Source organism: Epinephelus lanceolatus, chromosome 15 (genome assembly GCF_041903045.1).
Source record: "Epinephelus lanceolatus isolate andai-2023 chromosome 15, ASM4190304v1, whole genome shotgun sequence".
NCBI lineage: Eukaryota > Metazoa > Chordata > Actinopteri > Perciformes > Serranidae > Epinephelus > Epinephelus lanceolatus.
Window position 1 is genome coordinate 20,081,771 of NC_135748.1, and position 18,261 is coordinate 20,100,031.

An 18,261-nucleotide genomic window follows, 5' to 3' on the forward strand; every position below is an offset into this window, starting at 1 on the left:
TTTGAAAGTAGAAAGGGAGTCAGTATTGCGAATGTCATTGGGGGAGAGAGTTCCAGAGGCGGGGGCAGAATGGCTGAAGGCTCTAGAAAACATGGTAGTCAAACAGGCAGATGGTGATGTGAGTTGGATTGCAGAAGAGGATCTAAGAGTACTTGTGTAGATGTCAAGGAGTTCAGACAGGTAGAAAGGGGTTTGATCATGAAGGGCCTTTAAGGTGAGAGGCAGAATCTTGAAGTCGATACGATATTTCACAGGAAGCCAGAGAAATATCATAAATATTATTTTACTTTAGAAATGTTGATATGATATGTGTGAAATGCGCAGATGTTACATATTTGTGGTTTGCAGTGATGTACCATGCTAACATTTCCCTCTGGCAGCTGGACTGATGTAGAGGCAGATTTACTGTCCCATGCAGGTATGTGCAATATTTGGAGAAGGACTCATTTTTGCTTAAAGCAAACACTACATTTTCCACTACTTTCTGTTTAGATGGTAACTACACTCCTGCTGATTTGAATGCAAACCTTTAAAATATTTTGATTCCGGATTAAAATACATAATGTTTTCTTTTCATTACAGACGCTCACTTTTAGACTTTTATGTTTATCATGGCCATAACTTCAAACTTCCCTCTGTACAACTGAATTGTTTTTTCAAAGTTGCCACTCAAGTGAAAAAAACTTGCTTGTGCATAGTGATTTCCTGGGGTGTGAGTCAGGATTTCACAAGTTGTTCCCTTGTGGCACAGTATCTCCGACTCATGAACCGCACTGTTCAAAGGCACCACCCAAGTCACATGCATTAGATTACACAATTAACCATGCGGATGAGGAAACAATACAAGGAGGATATATGACTCTTTCATTCATGATACAGTGAGACTTGACCACTACAGATGATGGTAGCAAGATAAATCATTGATAAAAGTGGTCTAGTTGGATTAGATCAAGCCTGAGACATTGTCCACCTGTGGATATGATGACCTCTTTTAACACTTAGCTAACAGGCCATAAATATTACAAGATGACGCCACAATTTACTACATATGGCACTTTTCTCATTCGCATCCCAAGTTCAGAGCAAAAGTTATTGTGAGCAAACAAGGATGAAGCCATAACTCATGCGGTACTTGAGAATAAACATCTGTTCTTGCGTTGAAGTTCCAGACAGCTCAGATAACAACTATGGCAGAAGAGAAGGTGTTTGAGATGACGTGATAAGAGCTGTCTTTAAAAACCCAACGATGAGGCCACCAAGGAGACATTTGAGAGGTAAACTGAGACAAGATGATTCCAGTTGTGCTGCCGCTGCTGCTGCTCAGTCCTGCTTTGGCATGGATTGTAAGTGACGCTTATTTTCTGTTGAAACATAGAGGTGCATCTGTCATTCATCATAATCAGTCTTAATGGTTTTTTGTCTTTTCAGCCATTAAATGAATGGGAGTCTGGCAATGTGACTGTGTCAGTGGGTGAGGCAGGTCAGTGTGTTTGTCATGTGTACGTGCCTGAAACCACCTTCCCTGCCGACCGGGTTCAGCACATGCAGCAGGTCAGCAAGGATCTGATCCTGGAGGTGGATATTCAAGTGAAAAAGGTGCAGTAAGACTGAAGGGTTCCACAGCGTTTACTCATTTAAACATTTTGCTGAGACATCACCATATTGATTTGTGTTTATTCACTCCCTCAGATGGTGAGCTACAAGGGCAACTTGGAGGTCTACTTGAAGGAGCTGATGGATCTGACTGTGAGAGTGGCCATGTTGGAGAGCAGTCCCGACAAATACATCAAACTGGACTTTGAGATACTCAGGGTTGAGCTCCGAGAGTTCGAGGCTCTGGTGTCTCAGCTCAAAGACTCCCTCAACTCCACCTCGCCCATGTTTGACAGCCTGCATACTGAGGTAACAGAACCATTTTCAACCTACTTGCAAATAACGCAGCTTTCTTCTTTATTGGAATATTGCATTTGATTCATGTGTTTATTCCCAGATCCGCAACATGACCCTCATTGTGAACCAACTGGAGACGTTCGACAAGAGCAACCTGGAGGTGATCCGCATTGAGTTTGCTAAGCTGCAGAAGAAGCTGCAGGAGTGCCAGAAGGAGCAGGAGTTCATCAAGCCAGATATTGGTGAGACAGCTAGTCAGATGATTGTGGAGAACAGTTTAAAAATCAGATATTCTCACCAAATATTAACATTTTTCTTGTCTTCCCAGGCAACTGCAATCACACAGGAATCATGGCGGTCAGCAAGCCTACCGTCATCCAACTGAATGCTCATCTGAGTGCAGGTTACCAGTATGGGGGCTGGGGAAAAGACTCCAAACCTGTTAGAGGCTATGAATCAATGTACTTCTACGGTGCATACACCAGTCCCTATGTGTATGACTTCTATTTGTACTCCGACTATGAAAAGCTGATTCTGAGGTCCGCATTCAAACACCATGACTTACCAAGCGGGTGGGAGGGTACTGGTAACAACTACATTGTTCACAGTAACACCATATATTACCAGCACAACACACCTTTCAGTATGAGCAAACTGAATCTGACCAGTTCCAAATATGAGTACAGAGTAATCGCAGATGCCAGTCAAAGGTTCTCGTACAGTTACTCAGACCATCAGAACATTGACTTTGCTGCTGATGAGAATGGCTTGTGGGTAATGTATGCCTCAGAGGAGAGCAAAGGTAAAATCATCCTCGCTAAAATAGATGAGAAATCGTTTGGCATTGAGGACCAGTGGAACACCGGTGTGTTCAAGCAGTTGGCCGGCAACGCTTTCATGGCCTGTGGAGTCATGTACGCCACCAGGTCGGTGGATCTGAACACAGAGGAGATCTACTACGCGTTCGACACGAAGACCAAGCAGGAGAAACACCTCAACGTCCGCTTCCAGAAGTTCCAGGAGAAATACACCAACCTGGACTACAATCCCACCGATCAGAAGCTCTACATGTACAACAACGGCTACTATGTGACCTACAATGTCAAGTTTAACAGAGAATGATCCCTCTGCTTTGTAATCTGTCGTATTGTGATTGATACGATTGATCTGTATTTACTCACTTTTTCACTAGAGCTCTATAAAGCTATGTATTGTCACACATAGATTTTCTACTGTCTTTTCCTGAATAAAATCAGACCGAAGCATTGAAACTGTGTGAAATTCTTTTAACTTTCTGTTCATAAAATAAAACTATCACAAATTAACTGATACACACAATAAGAGGAAAAGATCATGATTAAAAACCAGCTGTATCTTCATTAGATTTAAAATTGGCACATAAGCCAAATACACATCAGTCAATCTATTATATAAATGTTGTAATTAGGATCATATGATATTTAAATTGAAGTTGGAAAATTACTTATAATAAGCTGTGATCAAATTTTATTAAGAGTTTTGGCTTGGGCACAGTGCACCAACATACTTATTTGGGGTTTTCATGGGTACACATTTCTTTTCTATATGCATTTGTAATTGACATGTGATAACCTTTATGTATAGAAGTAGATGTGTGATGCATTGCCAACACAATATTTCAGTTACTTGATTCTAAGTCTTCTCCATGATTAATTGAAAAGGGGGAAAAAGGTCAACCAACAGAAATATGATTACCAAAAACAAAAGTCAGTTTACATCGGAGGTTGAACAGGATTTACAATCAAATTGAATAATGGATCCAAGGGTAAAGTTGCCAGAGCTGATGTCCAAATGTCACACAAATATAATATAAGGACAACAGTATCAAAAGAACAGAGATACACAACATGTTAAAGATATAAAGTCAAGTAGAGAAGGTGCAGGTACTGGAGCAGAGAAGTGTAATCAGTCATTGTATCTTTTAATGATCACACAACAGTGTCAAAGTCAACATGCAGTTATTGCTCTCTTCTGCTTGCACAGAGGAGAAACAATGCTCATGGTAGTGTCTGCTTTTCCAATCCAGAGGGACAGCATGAATCAAGAATAAGTTGCTTTGCTACACTTATATAGCATTTTAAGTTTTTCTCCAGGGTGTAATGAAAGCTTAAGATTAATTTTAAAGCAATTAGCTCCAGCTAATCAAAATACCAACTGAGTGAAAAGAGAAATTGACAATCAAATATCACAAGTCTAGGCAAAAAATTGTGTATTTTGCTCCTGATTTAAGTATAAACTCTGAATGCAAAACAGCTCTGTTGTATAGTGAGCTCGTAATCATCGTGCCACTTCAGGCCACATGTTGGCTCTTAGCATCATAAAAGTGGGTGAGACCTTCCCCCTATTTATTTGTCACACTGTAGCGTGAGATAACAGATAATCATTGCTTCACATAAAAACACTTTTTTACATATGTGGTGCCTCTGTCAAATGAAACACTTAATTGTGTTTCATTTTTCAATATTTAGTGCACTTTGTTTTCACCAGCAAAGTATTGTCTTACATAAAAACAAAACTAAAATGTTCCAGAGTTTTTCAGCAGTTAATATTTCCATCCTTATGTCTTTTTCAGTCACTAAATAAACTAAAATTTCTCAGAGGAAAAAACCCAATTACATATCATTATGTAGCAATCCCAGGACAGTGTGTTTAACATGCACACCTGCACTGATCTCAAGGATGCTAGTAAAATAGCTATTACTGTGGGATGACGTCACACGCTCTCTGTTGGCTGAATAGAGGTGTAAAACCCTTCGATCAGAATAGCAAGCAGACATCCTGCCAGCAGACACACAATGCCTCTGACTCTGCTGCTTCTCCTTCCCATACTGAGCCCTGCGCTGGCTTGGCTCGTAAGTTTCAAAGATGACTGCTAGTCCTTATTAAAATGTGTTCTGTGTAGTATCTTAATAAGATAACTGAGTTTCCTTGCAGCCGGTGGAAGACTGGGAGTCAGGGAACGTGACCACATCTGGTGGAAGAGATGAGTGTGTTTGCAGTGTGTTCCTGCCCGACAGCAACTTCCCCGCTGACCGAGTGGAACACATGCAGCAGGTTACCACTGACCTGAGGCTGGAGGTGGAGATCCACATGAATAAAGTAAGTATGACACACCATAGCCAGTGTTTTTCATGATGTTTAGAAGTTTTGAGCAAGTGTGTCAGATGACTAAGCCATATTTTGGTTAGATTTTTTTCAAGAAGAATCTTAAATCCAAATATATCATAAGTAAAAGAAAAAATGAAAATTGAACCACAAAAGTAGATACATCATGAAAGGGAATTACATGTGTAGTTTTATCTGTATATAGATACTATATATGATACTTTGACACTATATATATATATATATATATATGTTGTCTTTGTTTGGTTTTCGTGTCTTATTTGATTTGTATTTCTACACTGTATTTGCCTGTGCATTTGCTCTCTATCTTTAGTAAAAGCCATGGGCAATCAGAGTCAGAAACCTTGTATGTGCCAACATATTTGGCATACAAAATGCATTCTGATATTCTTTTTTATTTGCTGTCAGACCAAGTAATCTGATATTAGGTATATTTTTTCTAAAATATACAATGTGCTGTTGCAATAATCAACCATTCAAAATGTTACTGAGAACCATAATCAGCCACAGACTGTTTAGAGTAAAAATTAATACAGAATAACGTTTACATCATTCCTGTTTTGTGGTTAAGTTGTTGAAGATAAAATATTATGTTGACCATACTGTAGGATGAAGTTGGACACTGGTGATTACTATAGCTGTAAATCACAAGTGAAGTCATGACACAATATTATGCTGATTCTTTCAGGGACAATACAATATTTGATGATTCTACAAGCTGATTCAATTTTGATTCGATTCAGTTCAGGGGTCTGCAATCAATATAGGATATCAGTAAATATCCTCATTGTCTGCCTGGTGCTATAGGACACTAGCACTGATTCAGTGTTAAGAAAAGAGGTACACTTGGACAGAAATGGTGTTACATTTCAAAATAAAGGTGTAACTTAAAGATGACAATATGTTTTTATGTTTTTACTTTGCACTGATTATATTGGATTGTATATCAATAAATTGATATATACTATATATCCAGATTGTTACATCCCTAGTGATAACTACCTACAGGAAAAACATTTTTTGATAGATTATTATTTTTATCTATATTTAAAGATATTTTTTAAATTTGATTTTAATGAATTTTTATTTTATCTTATTTTATTTTATTCTATTTTAGTTTAGTTTATTTTGGTTTATTTTTGTCTTGTGTATGTTTCTATATTGAAGCAATTATGTGTAATAAAAATTAAGTAAGGAAGTGTTACAACTATATGACAGCAGTTGCTTCACAGTGTACAAACTGCTGGATGTGTGTCTTCCAGCTCACCCATGACGGAGGCAAACTGGATATCTTCTTGGCAGAACTGATGGACCTGACTGTGAGAGTGGCCATGCTGGAGAGCAGCCCCGACAACTACATCAAACTGGACTTTGAGCTGCTCAGGATTGAGCTCCAAGAGTTCGAGGCTCTGGTGTCTCAGCTCAAAGACTCCCTCAACTCCACCTCGCCCATGCTCGACAGTCTGTACACTGAGGTGAGAGGTCAAGCTCAAGACTTTACTGCTCCTGTCATCTTACCGGTTATAATGGTAACTGTGTTTGTTTGTGCCAGATCCACAACATGACCCTCATCGTGAACCAACTGGAGACGTTCGACAAGAGCAACCTGGAGGTGATCCGCATTGAGTTTGCTAAGCTGCAGAAGAAGCTGCAGGAGTGCCAGAAGGAGCAGGAGTTCATCAAGCCAGATATTGGTGAGACCATCAGCCAGCTCTTTTTTTTTTGCAGTAGCTGGTCAGCAAGGTGAATGTGATAGTGAATGTTTTCTTTTCTTCCCAGGCAACTGCAATCACACAGGAATAATGAGCATCAGCAAGCCTATTGTCACCCAACTGAATGCTCATCTGAACCCAGGGTACCTGTATGGGGGCTGGGGTAAAGACTCCAAACCAGTTCGAAGCTATGAGTCAATGTACTGGTACGGTGCGTACAGCAGCCCCTCTGTGTATGAGTTCTACTTGTATTCTAATTACGACAAACTCATTCAGAGATCCTCCTTCACACACCACACTCTGCCACAAGGTTACCAAGGCAGTGGTAATAACTACATTGTCCATGGTAACACTGTGTATTACCAGGCTGCCAACCCATTCAGAATGTCCAAACTAAACCTGACGTCCTCTGTGTATAGTCACAGACAAATCACAAAAGCAAGCGAAAGATTCACCTACACGTATTCACCAAACCAGTACCTGGACTTCTCAGCTGATGAGAAAGGATTGTGGGTAATGTATGCCACAGAGGAGGCCAAGGGTAAAATTGTCATTGCTAAGATAGATGAGAAATCATTCGGTATTGAGGATGAATGGACCACTGGTGCCTATAAGCCTCAGGTAGGGAATGCTTTCATGGTGTGTGGAGTTATGTATGCCACCAGGCCTGGAGATCTGAACACAGAGGAGATCTATTACTCATATGACACCAAGACTGGAGAGGAGAAATACATGAGTATTCCCTTTCAGAAGTTCCAGGAGAACTTTGTCAACCTGCACTACAATCCCACCGATCAGAGGCTTTACATGTACAACAACGGCTATTATGCGTCCTACCATGTGAGGTTTAACAAAGGATGATGCCTCTTGTTTTTGATCTGCCGTATTGTGATTGATACAAATGATCTTCTTTACTGACTTTCTTAGCTATCTGTGTACTTTTGAACTGTACTTTTCATTTCTGAAATAAAATCAAAATTGAGCATTCAAATTTTTGTCCTGTTTTGTTTCAATTTTAGTAAAAGTCTACAAAATAAAGCATGACTGCACAAACATTTGAGAAGAAAAAGCATGGTTGCCTCACAGCAAAAGGGTTCCTGGTTTGAACCTGAGGTGAAAGGTTTGCATGCTCGGGTACTCCGGCTTCCTCCCACAGTCCAAAGACGTGCAGGTTAGGTTAATTGGTGATTCTAACATTCTCAACGTAACACAGGGTGGGTAATTGATGTAAAAATGATCACTTTTTGGTTGGAGTATTCCTTTAAACTAAACCCGACCCCTCCCTTTCTGCTTTTTGGGTAAGGCTGCAGCATCTGATACATCTCAAGCCCCCCTCCTCTTCTGCCATCCTGCTCCATGCTGGAGCCTCCACCCCCTTTTGTAAGCTGGCCCTCCCTTGGGGTGGGGGGGTAACGACTCTCCTTTGTGCTGTGGCTGGAGCCTGGCTCCATCTGGTACTGAGCACCAAGACCCAGCAGATTATGGCTTCTGGGCAGGGTGATCCCTCCATTCACTGTGGATGGGAGACTTCAAAGCAATACTGCAATTCATAATCACTCTATAGATTGAGGACCTTTCATGTGGAATTTGTCAACACTAAAAGCTGAACACAATCCATCATGGAAGTAGAAGTCAGGGTTGAAGAAGGCCTTCAGTCAGTGTACACAAAAACAATACTGTCTCTTTAAAGCGGCCAGCATCTGTCAGGATGAGAGAGGGGGAAGTGAGGGCCTTGTGTGAAATGGTACCCTGAAGTGACATCATGCTCAGCCAATCAGCAGCCTCGCCTGAGCTCTTTCCTCCTCCCCTGCTCCTGAGATGAGTGTGTTGAGGCTGCTGTAGTCACGGGCTGCTGCTGCTGCTGCTCCCGCTGCTGATGCTGCTGCTGGGGTGGAGGGTCCAGGGCATGCTCGCCTCACATCAGGTACTGTGTCTGTGTGTATCTGTGCTCTGCACTATTTGTTCATCTATGTATCATGGTGGGTTGCTACCTCCTTGGCAATGGAAGGGCATGTTGAGAAGATGATGATGCAGGAGACTGAAGATGGCTTTGTGTGTTTCATAACACTCCTTAGAGAGGATGTCGCCTCCATGACTGTAGTCAGGATGGGGTGTGTATGTGTGTGATGTTTGTGTTTTAGTCTGTAGCAAAGAAATATTATATTTTACACCAGTGGGAGGTTTTCTAGTCAACATTAGCCCTCCCATTGTACATGTGTGTAATGTAAAAGAAGACCAATTTCATAATATTTGATGTTTTTTTTTTCATCTATGTCAGCAAATAATTTAATTGCCCCTTGGAAATAATCCACTTAATGTGATTGTGTAAGTGTGTCTGTAGATCACATGAGCGTGTCCACAGTGTGGCATATATTATTGGGATGATATACTAAGATTTAGGTGTCGACACTTTCCCCACTGTAATCTTTGGGTTCCCATGATCCTGTAGGGATACACGACTTCATCATTTACCTGAGACACACCACAGTGTGCCTCAGGGCTGTGAGTCATCTCACTGTCATCTTGCAAATCTGCTTCTTTCCATTCATCAGAAATAGTAGGCACAAGCCTGTGCTCACTTCCTGTACTGGTCCGGGGGTTAACTCTTTGTTTCCGCTGTCTCAGATAATCATGCTGTGCCGCAAAGACCTGAGCCTTGGAGTCACTGGGGGCAGACACACACCCAGCCCAGTGACAACAGACAGAGATGTGTGCTGCTGTTGATAAGACAAGGGAGCAAAGGTGAGAACACTCTTTAAGAGCAGCCGCGTGGATCACTCACAACAGCTTTAGTTTCAGTTCTGTTTAAAGAGACAGCTTGCTCATACCTCTTCTCTCTGTCATGTCTAAATTAAGCCCCACTGAATCAACAGTGATGTCTAACTTTTTATGCTGTGCTCAGGCCCATCTGGTCCTCGACAGGTCCAAAACAAGGCAGCGATGGCAAAGAGAGATTACCTGGTGGAGGCGGCCAAGCAGATCCGCATGGCACTGGACAGCGAGGTCAATGAGGACTATGAGGCAGCTTTCAGTTACTACAAGAACGGGGTGGACTTGCTGCTTAACGGGGTTCAGTGTAAGTCAACGACATTTGGGCTTTTACACAAGTATACAAGGCTGTGTGATAATGAGGAATTCAAAGAAGCGTGTTTGCACGAGACATGTGATGGGAGCATGTGGACCAGAATAAAAACAGGAAGTCACAAACCAAAGGTTAAACACAGATTTCCTTACTGGTCAGACATTTCCCCCACAGTGTGAGTAGATAACCGTCTGGAGGCAAACCTTTGATAAAGGCTAAGGTTTAATAAGATCAGGGTCTTCATTCACACAGCTACAGTATTTTCCTTTGTTTTTACTGGTGCCTCACAGAGTTCTACTGTTTTACAGTGGACCCAAATAAGGATCGTAGGGAGGCTGTGAAGAGGAAGACGACTCAGTATCTAAAGAGAGCTGAAGAAATCTTCATAACACATCTACAGGACAACCTAGGGAAGGGAAGCTCTCATTTGGGGGTAAGACAATCATCCTTTACTGTTACTTACGGAAAGCAAATCTTATTGTCACTCATTTGCTCTAAACAAGGGCGTACGTTTCATCCAACACTGGGGAGACACATACGAAATGGAGCGTTTGGGGTCCTCTCCCAGGAAATTTAAGCATCCAACACTTCATTTGCTGACTTCTGCTGAATATTTCTGCATCAATTTAAGGTGGAAATGTCTTTCAAAGTCCTGTGCAAGTTTCAGGTTTGTATTAGGGAGACAAATGCACACATTCTAAATATTGAGGAGGACATGTCCCCTGCGTCCGTCTGCAATCTATGCCTATGGCTCTGAATGTACAGTGTATATAATTCCAGTACGGGCTTGAGGCATTTTTAGTTTTCATGTCAGTCTAATATTGGATAAGAACATAGGGGAGCACGTCCTTTATTGCTTCTTACATTAGATGAAACACCCAGTGCCTGTCTGTCTCATACAAAGGCAAGGCAGGTTTATTTATAAAGCACATTTCAGCAACAAGGCAGTCCAAAGTTCTCTACAAAAAAACACCAGAAACATCCACACAAAATGCAAAAAACTCAACTCAAACTCATTGAAGCAAAAGACAATAGAAAATAAAAACAAGGTCAAAATAGAATAAGACAGGCATGGAATTCACAAATCAAAGTAGCTCTCCAGTAGTGAAATGCATACATTTTTGATTCAATAAAAGGCAGCAGGAAACAAAAAGGCATTTAGCCTTGAGTTGCAGCAGACCTGCACTTCTCTGGGAGCCTTATAAATCTCAAATACTGTGTGAAAATGTCTTGCTTGCAATTTGCTGTGTTGCTCTGTCGCTGACAGCCTCTGTGGCTTTCATCATCAGGGTTACAGCAGTCTGAGATTCCGTCCAATCAGACATTTGAGTTCGCCTGTGGAGGATCTGGAGATGTGTAAGGTGGTGGGAGTGACTGATAAGGTAAGACTGTAACACTTAACTGCTTTTGTGTCTCCATATCAGTGTCTGCTTTGTGTATTGACACCACTTGATGTTATTTTTTCTTTATTCCAAAGGTCCTGATTGTCCAGAGTATGGTCAATAAGGAGACATTTGTTGTAAAGGTGAGTATTTGGTTTCTTCTACAAGTATCGCGCTACACTGAAGGAAAGCAGAGATGCAGTCCAGAGTATATGCTCTATCCTATAATACATTTAAATTAAAGACAGGTCCATTGATAGTAGAGATGTTGTGGGGGCTGTCATCTGGCAGTGAGCCAGTCCTTGTATTGTGTGGCAGGCCAGTCGATGGGAGCTCTCTCCAGCCTGTCTTCCTGAGTATCATCCAGCATTGATCTGCCTGAAAGCTCTCACCCTTTTAGCCAGTGCAAGTGCACCTCAAATTTCAGTGACCAGAGAGACATGGTAATTTCTAAAGGGGCAATCCAAGCAGACCATGCTTTATTTAATACTAATACCAAAGGGAAAGTTTGGATCTTTTAAAGTGGGGTTGTATGAGGTATTTATCCATAGTCAGTGTATTGCCTAGAGTTGATGTCAGACAGCACACCCCCAGTTTGGAGAAGCAGGCAGGAGTCTGTCACAGAAACTAAGTAGTGTACTGCTGTGGACAGGGGCAGCAGCAAAACATATGTTAGCCACCTAAAATAAGTTTCTCCTAAAACATCAATAGTATTTTAACTATCTGCTGTATTTACAATATTTTCTGACGGGGAACTGAAGCCGTTATATCGCTCTCATCAAAGCCAGACTCTATTGAGAAAAGAGTGATTTAACATCTCTGAACACAGGAGCTGCTGGTGTACTGCTGCCTTTGATCAGTTATTTTGTTTGTGTAACTGTGTGACTTTGGCGTGTGAAAAAGTTTGAAAGGATTCACCAAAGTCACACAGTTAGGGCTCATTTATGCTCAACGTTAGATACAGAGACAAACAGAGCCTCCTGTCTATACTCGTTTACGCGTTTATTTCATCTGTATTTGTGCACATTTTCTGAGAGCTTACAGATACGGATGAAATGGAGCAGCTCCCCAGGAGGCAATGGAGATCATGGGGGCAGTGTGGTGTATTTCAAGCGAGATACAACCATAGGAGGTGATAATGAAATTAAAATAATGGCAGAACCGTAATATAATTGATTATAAAAGAATTCTCCGTGCACATCAGCATGTATATAATGGCATACAGACTGCCATCTACAGTGCTGTCTCCGTTTAAAGGCACTATATTATGTCCTCCTTCACCGTCACCTCGTTTGCTGTTGTGTGAAAATTTTGACTCTGTCTTCTAGTGCCATTTATTGGCGGTATCTATGCCAGCATAAAGGACACATGGAGGTATGAGGGCAGTGATGTTTACAATGTTTAAAACAGACAAATTTATTTTCGTACCTAAAGGGAGTATAAATAAACTGTAGCACTGACTGATTGAGGCAGTGGTAGACGAGCAACACTCATGTTCAGCAAGCCAAAATTTCTGGTCTTGTCAGTGGAGTCTGGTGGCTTTGACTAGAGAACAGATGAGGAACTGAAGCCGTTAACAGCCTTCCTGTGGGAACAGGCTGCCTTAGAGCGGTAAAGCGCATAATAAAACAGATGACTTGGTGTGGCTGATGATCCGGGGAGCTGAGTTCTGAATGATTTGAAGCCAGTTGATGAGTTTGGTGGGAAGGCCAGAGAGAAATACATTGCAGTAGTCAATACGAGATGTAACAAATGCGTGGCCCAAGACTCCAGTGCTAGACTGGAGCAGCGATGGATGAGTCTGGAAATGTTGCAAAGGTGGAAGAAAGCTGTCCGGGTAATGTTTTTTATGTTTGGTTCGAGAAAGTGTGCAGTCCAGAATGACACCAAGACTCTTGACGTGGCTAGAGAAGCGTGCAGGGAAGTTGTCAGTGATGATGTGTGGGACTTGGGTGATATTGATTTTAGATAGGGTGTTTTTGGAGCCAGTGAGCAGGGCCTCAAAGTGGTGAAAATATTCTCAATATAGCGTACACTTAAACATATATCTATTTTTAAGGTAGCTAAAATACATTTAGCAGCTGCCCCTTCCACAGCAGTACATTGCTTATCCTGTGTCGGTATTCCTGCTGCTTCTCCAAACTGGCGATAGGCTGACAGATATCTACTGCATGTAATACAATGACTATGGAGAAGTACCCTATACTACCTCACTCAAAAAAAATCAGAATTATCCCTTTAATAAGTGTATTTTCTAAATAGATGAATTGTGTGTGTGTGTGTGTGTGTGTGTGTGTCTTTGCAGAGTCTGGTCAAGTCAAGCTGGGAGAGCAGGGACCAGCCAACCATCATTCCTCAGGGGGTGCCATACATGGTTAAGTTGCTAAGATATTACGTCAGTGAGGATGCTGTGTACCTACATCTTGAGCATATCAAAGGTGAGCTGTCACTGCTCTGTCCTGGATATTGAAGCTTGCACTTGCACCTTTGTCTGATCCAGTGTTTCTTCCTCTGTTGTCCCAGGTGGGAGGCTCTTCTCGAAGCTGCACAAGCTGAGGAACGAGAAGGCCAAGGAACACCCAGAATGCTTCACATCTGGCCAGCACAGCGTCAAGCTGAAGACCAGCCACACCTCACCCACAATCAGCACAGACTACCAGCACAACAGCAGAGAGAGCGCAGGAGTGATTCCACAGAAGTTAAGTGATGAGAGCCCGGACACTGACTTCTCCACCTCATGGAATGAGACTCAGCAGCGACTCGAGAGCTGCGGGACTCACTCCTACATCGAGGAGACGGGCTGTCTGCAGAACACACGCTCCGCAGCGTCATTTTATACCAAGCTCGATCGACTAACTCTGAATTCAGGCCCGACGAGGACACAGGTCAACGCCCGCATCCATCCACCAGCTCCTAGTTTGTGTTTGCACTCCAGTGAAACTCAGGAACAGCCTGCTCTCCCTCTCGCTTGCGCTCGTGTCAGTCAGGCTCTTGACGTCATGTCAGGACTCCATAAAAATAAAGCTGGAATGGGACTCACAGAGTGCAGCTCTGAGTTTGAAGTGGCTTGGAAAGCTGCCGATCCAGCATGTAACTGTGAGCAAGTGAACCCCTATGCAGTGACTGACAGTCATTTAAATAGCACACTAGGACAAACACCACCTCATACAAATCAGACCTCATCTATAAAAGCGGGATTGCCAAACAGTGAAAATAATGGTTTGAGCTCATCCCCTGCCATTTTGCATCTTCCTCTCCATTGCCAAACCCAGATCCGTGGCAGGGCATCATGGGATACCAATGGCTCTCACCAAGGATCTGTTTTAAGTGTTAACTCTTCAGATCTGGATACAGACTCAAAGCAGGACAGCAGCCCCACCACAGAGGAGAGAAATGGAATGGTAGTCATCAGGAGCACAGACAGAGCAGTATTTTCTGACTACACAGACACAAGGATCACCTCAGAAAGCTCCTGGCCTTCCCCTGCTTCCCTCTGCCACAGCATTGCAGCAAAACAGGGGGCACTTCCAGGGGTCCCCCTTGCCCTCTCAGGGGTGAAGCACAAAGGGGAAACATATTCCAGTAAGACGAGAGAGGCTGTAGAGGAGGCCTGCGAATTGCGGAGCCCTGGAGAGAAGGTGGCATCTGGAAAAGAGCGATCATTTGGGAGCTGGTTCTCCTCAGGCCATCATGCAGCCACTCCCCACAAGAGCGGAGAGGATGCAGATGCTCTCGTTAAATCAGAAGGCTCTGAGGGGCAGGGGGAAGACCAGATTATAGAGGTGGACGGCTGGTGCCACCTGCCTCGGATACCTGTGAAGCCCTCCAATACAACAGATAAGTCCATGCAGACGTGCTGGGGGCTTCCAGAGGCAGAGGTGCGTGTGTGGGGGGCTCAGATTCTGCTGGCTCTGGAGAGTCTGCATCAGCAAGGCATCCTGTGTCGGGACCTCAACCCTAGAAACGTTCTGCTAACGAGCAACGGTGAGTTCATGGAATACCTGTAAAGGACTGCATGTGGAAAACCACTATACTTTTTAATTTTGATCAAAAACAATGTTTTCACAGGGAAGGTGTGTTTGACTTTTTTCGGACAGTGGAGCGAGGTTCAGTCAGAGATCAGCACCAATGCCATGGAACAGATGTACTGTGCTCCAGGTAAACATTTGCATTACTGTTCAGCGGGGTCAAACGGTACAGATAACCGTGGTCAGAGGCCTAGGTGGGGTGGATGCAAAGGTCTATGGTTCCCCCCTAAATGGGATCAAGTACAATACTTTACTTTGCTTTATACATTTACACCAATTTATTATCATTAAAACACATTTTAATTGTCATCCAACACCCCACCCCCCCACAGTTACTGTGAAAATGGTGTAGTCGAGTTTCAGCCACACCAGGTATGGTCATACATATCATATACAGTAGATACCTCGTTGACGGCTTTGGCCCGCTTCAGCGATGCGTCAACGTCGCCGCCATCTTGGGGAGGTCACTGCCGGCTGGCTAGTACTGTTATGTATGGAGATAAGTCTTCAGCAAACTTGGCGTGCTCACTCAAAAGTCTCAAAGTGTAATTGGGTGCCGGTCCAAAATATTACAGCAAAGCAGAAAAACCCGACAGCACTCACTAATAAGTGTAATACTTTTTAATATAGTGGATTGCACAGCAGCAGTCGAATGGACGCGTTTCAGCTCCTAGCCGCCCCCCCAATTACACTTTGAGACTTTTGAGTGAGCACGCCAAGTTTGCTTAAGACTTATCTCCATACACAACAGTACTAGCCAGCTGGCAGTGACCTCCCCAAGATGGCGGCGACGGTGAGGCACAGTCGCCACAGGAATGAGTCATCTATGATTATATATATCTATGGGTATGGCAGGCTGAAGCTGAACATGGTAAAAATCAAGCTAGGCAGACTAGCAAAAGTAAACAATCAAAACACTGTAGCAGCTCAGTTTTAAGCAAGGGGGCTAAATAATGCTCCAAAGTTAGGCTAAATTGTGGTGAGTGGTTTCCAATTGGATCAGCCACAGGGTCCAGATTTCTCCTTAGTCATTAGTCCAAGGTACAGTTTAAAAATACTCAGCATCATACTTGCGTTTGGCCATGTGGTCGAGCTAGTCTGCTGTCTCTGTTAAGTAGCTGTCTGTTATTCACTCATTCTACAGCAGGAAACGGCACTTCAAAATAAAAGCTGTGTTCTGGATATTCACTGTATGTCAAAATAAAGTGTGTGTGTTTTTTTTTTTTTTAGAAACTTGACACATTCACGAATCACTTGCAGTCCATCCAGAATGGACCTGTGACCCACCAGTTGGGAACCACTGTTCTAAATGGTGTATTTAAACATTTCTGCATACCTGGGTCTCTAAACTGTCTTGGAAATGAATAAATTAACACATTATAAACACTGGATTTTGACATGGTGATAAATGAAGAGTGCATTTATTTGTTCACTCATGTTTTGATCTTGTGATTTAATGCCTTGCAATAAGACATTTGTTTTCTCCTCGTTTTGTTATTAGCTAAAAGGGGGAATATAACTGTGACAGAAAGAAAAAAGTTCTCTGTGTTTTCTCTGACCTTTATGCTTTGCCTTTATGCAAAACAGAGCATGGCCTGGATGGGTTTATAACACTGTATTTGGAAATGCTTGTTAAAGATTTAATCTCTGTCACTACAAGACTAATGGCCAAGAGCTTATTCAAAATTACCCATGTTTGTATTAGGACTAAGGGTGTGGATGAGGGGCCCAATTTGGAAGATTTTGCTCCCTATTCTTAGTTCTTGTTAGTTCTTAGTTCTTGCCTGTTTCTGTAAACTGAAACCAGTGGTTGTTCCTTTGTGTAAACTGCCACCTAGTGGTAAGATTAAGCTGGTTCAACTTACTCTGAAAAAAAGGTCAAGTACTGCACATTTTATGGGAATATAAAGACACCGAAACAAATGTGTTTGCAAAATGTTGTGCATGAATACAACTAAACTCACCTCATTGTATGTTGGCAGAAATTGGAGGAGTGTCCAGGGTTACAGAGGCGTGTGACTGGTGGAGTCTCGGGTCTTTGTTGTTTGAGCTCCTAACAGGAATGGTAAGCATAAGGCCCTACGAACATGTTGAGTCTTACAGAGTAACATCTGCATGTTTGTCATTATGCATCACTCCTGCCAAGTATGATTCTCGATCATGGCTTTCTCTCATACTCTGCTCACTGTGCCTCCAGCCACTGTGGCAGCTCCATCCTGCAGGAATCCACTCCCACACCCAGCTGCTCATCCCCAACCACCTGAGCGCTGCAGCTGCGTCTCTGCTCACTGAGGTCAGTTTGAAGGCTTGAAACACCCTCAGGGCCTGAATTCTAAATATTGTGCTCAGTGTCATTAACTTGTAGCTCTCTCTCACACACACACACACACACACACACACACACACACACACACAGAGGATGTGATTAAATCTTACAGTATCCCCACTCTCCATTATGCTGCTCCACAGCTACTTCAGTTTGATGCCGGCTACCGCCTGGGCTCTGGAGGTGGAGGCGTGAGTGACATCAAGTGTCATCCCTTCTTCAGCGGTGTCTCGTGGAAAGCTCTGAGCTGCTAGCAGGTGCAGCTGCTTCCACTCTGATCCCTCGGTCCTGCACTGGAATTGAAGTTGAACACTGAATCCTGGTGTGGCCAAAAGGGATGCAGCACCAGATCCCTGGTTTTCTTTGAGTTTTGTGCTTCCCAAAGAAAAATGACAATAAAAACTGAAACTTGAACAAAAGTGGTGACCCATGACCCTTCAAAACATGAAACAAATGGATTTATTTTGACTTCTGAGACTCAGATATGATGGGAATTTTAGCTTTGATGCAATTTTGGTATATTTAAATTTTATATGATCACCACGCATGTAACCTGACACCACATTAGACTAAATTCTGACAATTACAAATGTTAAGGTTGTCTGCCGTTAAAAAACTGAAAAAAAATTAGGCAATAAATTATAAAAAAAATTTCTAGCCCTGACATTTTACTCAC

At 42.6% G+C, this 18,261-nt stretch overlaps 3 protein-coding genes across 3 annotated transcripts; all 3 read left to right on the forward strand.

Moving 5' to 3' along the window:
- Positions 1-1,204: 1,204 nt before the first annotated feature.
- olfm4.2 (olfactomedin 4, tandem duplicate 2) lies at positions 1,205-3,161 on the forward strand. The gene is made up of 5 exons (XM_078175029.1): positions 1,205-1,343; positions 1,429-1,596; positions 1,690-1,902; positions 1,991-2,132; positions 2,219-3,161. Exons 1-5 carry the CDS (start codon positions 1,290-1,292, stop codon positions 3,010-3,012), a joined length of 1,371 nt encoding a protein of 456 aa, XP_078031155.1. The 5' UTR covers positions 1,205-1,289; the 3' UTR covers positions 3,013-3,161.
- A 1,498-nt stretch (positions 3,162-4,659) lies between these two features.
- LOC117266732 (olfactomedin-4-like) lies at positions 4,660-7,758 on the forward strand. Its single transcript, XM_033642058.2, has 5 exons — positions 4,660-4,781; positions 4,864-5,028; positions 6,318-6,530; positions 6,608-6,749; positions 6,835-7,758. Exons 1-5 carry the CDS (start codon positions 4,725-4,727, stop codon positions 7,626-7,628), a joined length of 1,371 nt encoding a protein of 456 aa, XP_033497949.2. The 5' UTR covers positions 4,660-4,724; the 3' UTR covers positions 7,629-7,758.
- Positions 7,759-8,579: 821 nt separating this feature from the next.
- On the forward strand, positions 8,580-18,004 carry rps6kl1 (ribosomal protein S6 kinase-like 1). The gene is made up of 12 exons (XM_033642767.2): positions 8,580-8,691; positions 9,393-9,509; positions 9,670-9,843; positions 10,158-10,282; positions 11,139-11,231; positions 11,327-11,374; positions 13,537-13,669; positions 13,755-15,215; positions 15,300-15,389; positions 17,242-17,324; positions 17,457-17,552; positions 17,729-18,004. The coding sequence occupies exons 3-12, from the start codon at positions 9,708-9,710 to the stop codon at positions 17,837-17,839; spliced, it is 2,376 nt and encodes a 791-aa protein (XP_033498658.1). The 5' UTR covers positions 8,580-8,691; positions 9,393-9,509; positions 9,670-9,707; the 3' UTR covers positions 17,840-18,004.
- Positions 18,005-18,261: the final 257 nt, after the last annotated feature.

Coding starts and splice junctions, on each gene's coding strand:
- LOC117266732 (XM_033642058.2), top strand. CDS start 4,725: ATGCCTCTGACTCTGCTGCTTCTCCTTCCCATACTGAGCCCTGCGCTG. Junction 4,782..4,863: donor GCCCTGCGCTGGCTTGGCTC/GTAAGTTTCAAA, acceptor GTTTCCTTGCAG/CCGGTGGAAGACTGGGAGTC. Junction 6,531..6,607: donor TCGACAGTCTGTACACTGAG/GTGAGAGGTCAA, acceptor TGTTTGTGCCAG/ATCCACAACATGACCCTCAT.
- olfm4.2 (XM_078175029.1), top strand. CDS start 1,290: ATGATTCCAGTTGTGCTGCCGCTGCTGCTGCTCAGTCCTGCTTTGGCA. Junction 1,597..1,689: donor TGGATATTCAAGTGAAAAAG/GTGCAGTAAGAC, acceptor TCACTCCCTCAG/ATGGTGAGCTACAAGGGCAA. Junction 2,133..2,218: donor GTTCATCAAGCCAGATATTG/GTGAGACAGCTA, acceptor TTGTCTTCCCAG/GCAACTGCAATCACACAGGA.
- rps6kl1 (XM_033642767.2), top strand. CDS start 9,708: ATGGCAAAGAGAGATTACCTGGTGGAGGCGGCCAAGCAGATCCGCATG. Junction 11,375..13,536: donor AGGAGACATTTGTTGTAAAG/GTGAGTATTTGG, acceptor GTGTCTTTGCAG/AGTCTGGTCAAGTCAAGCTG. Junction 15,390..17,241: donor ACAGATGTACTGTGCTCCAG/GTAAACATTTGC, acceptor GTATGTTGGCAG/AAATTGGAGGAGTGTCCAGG.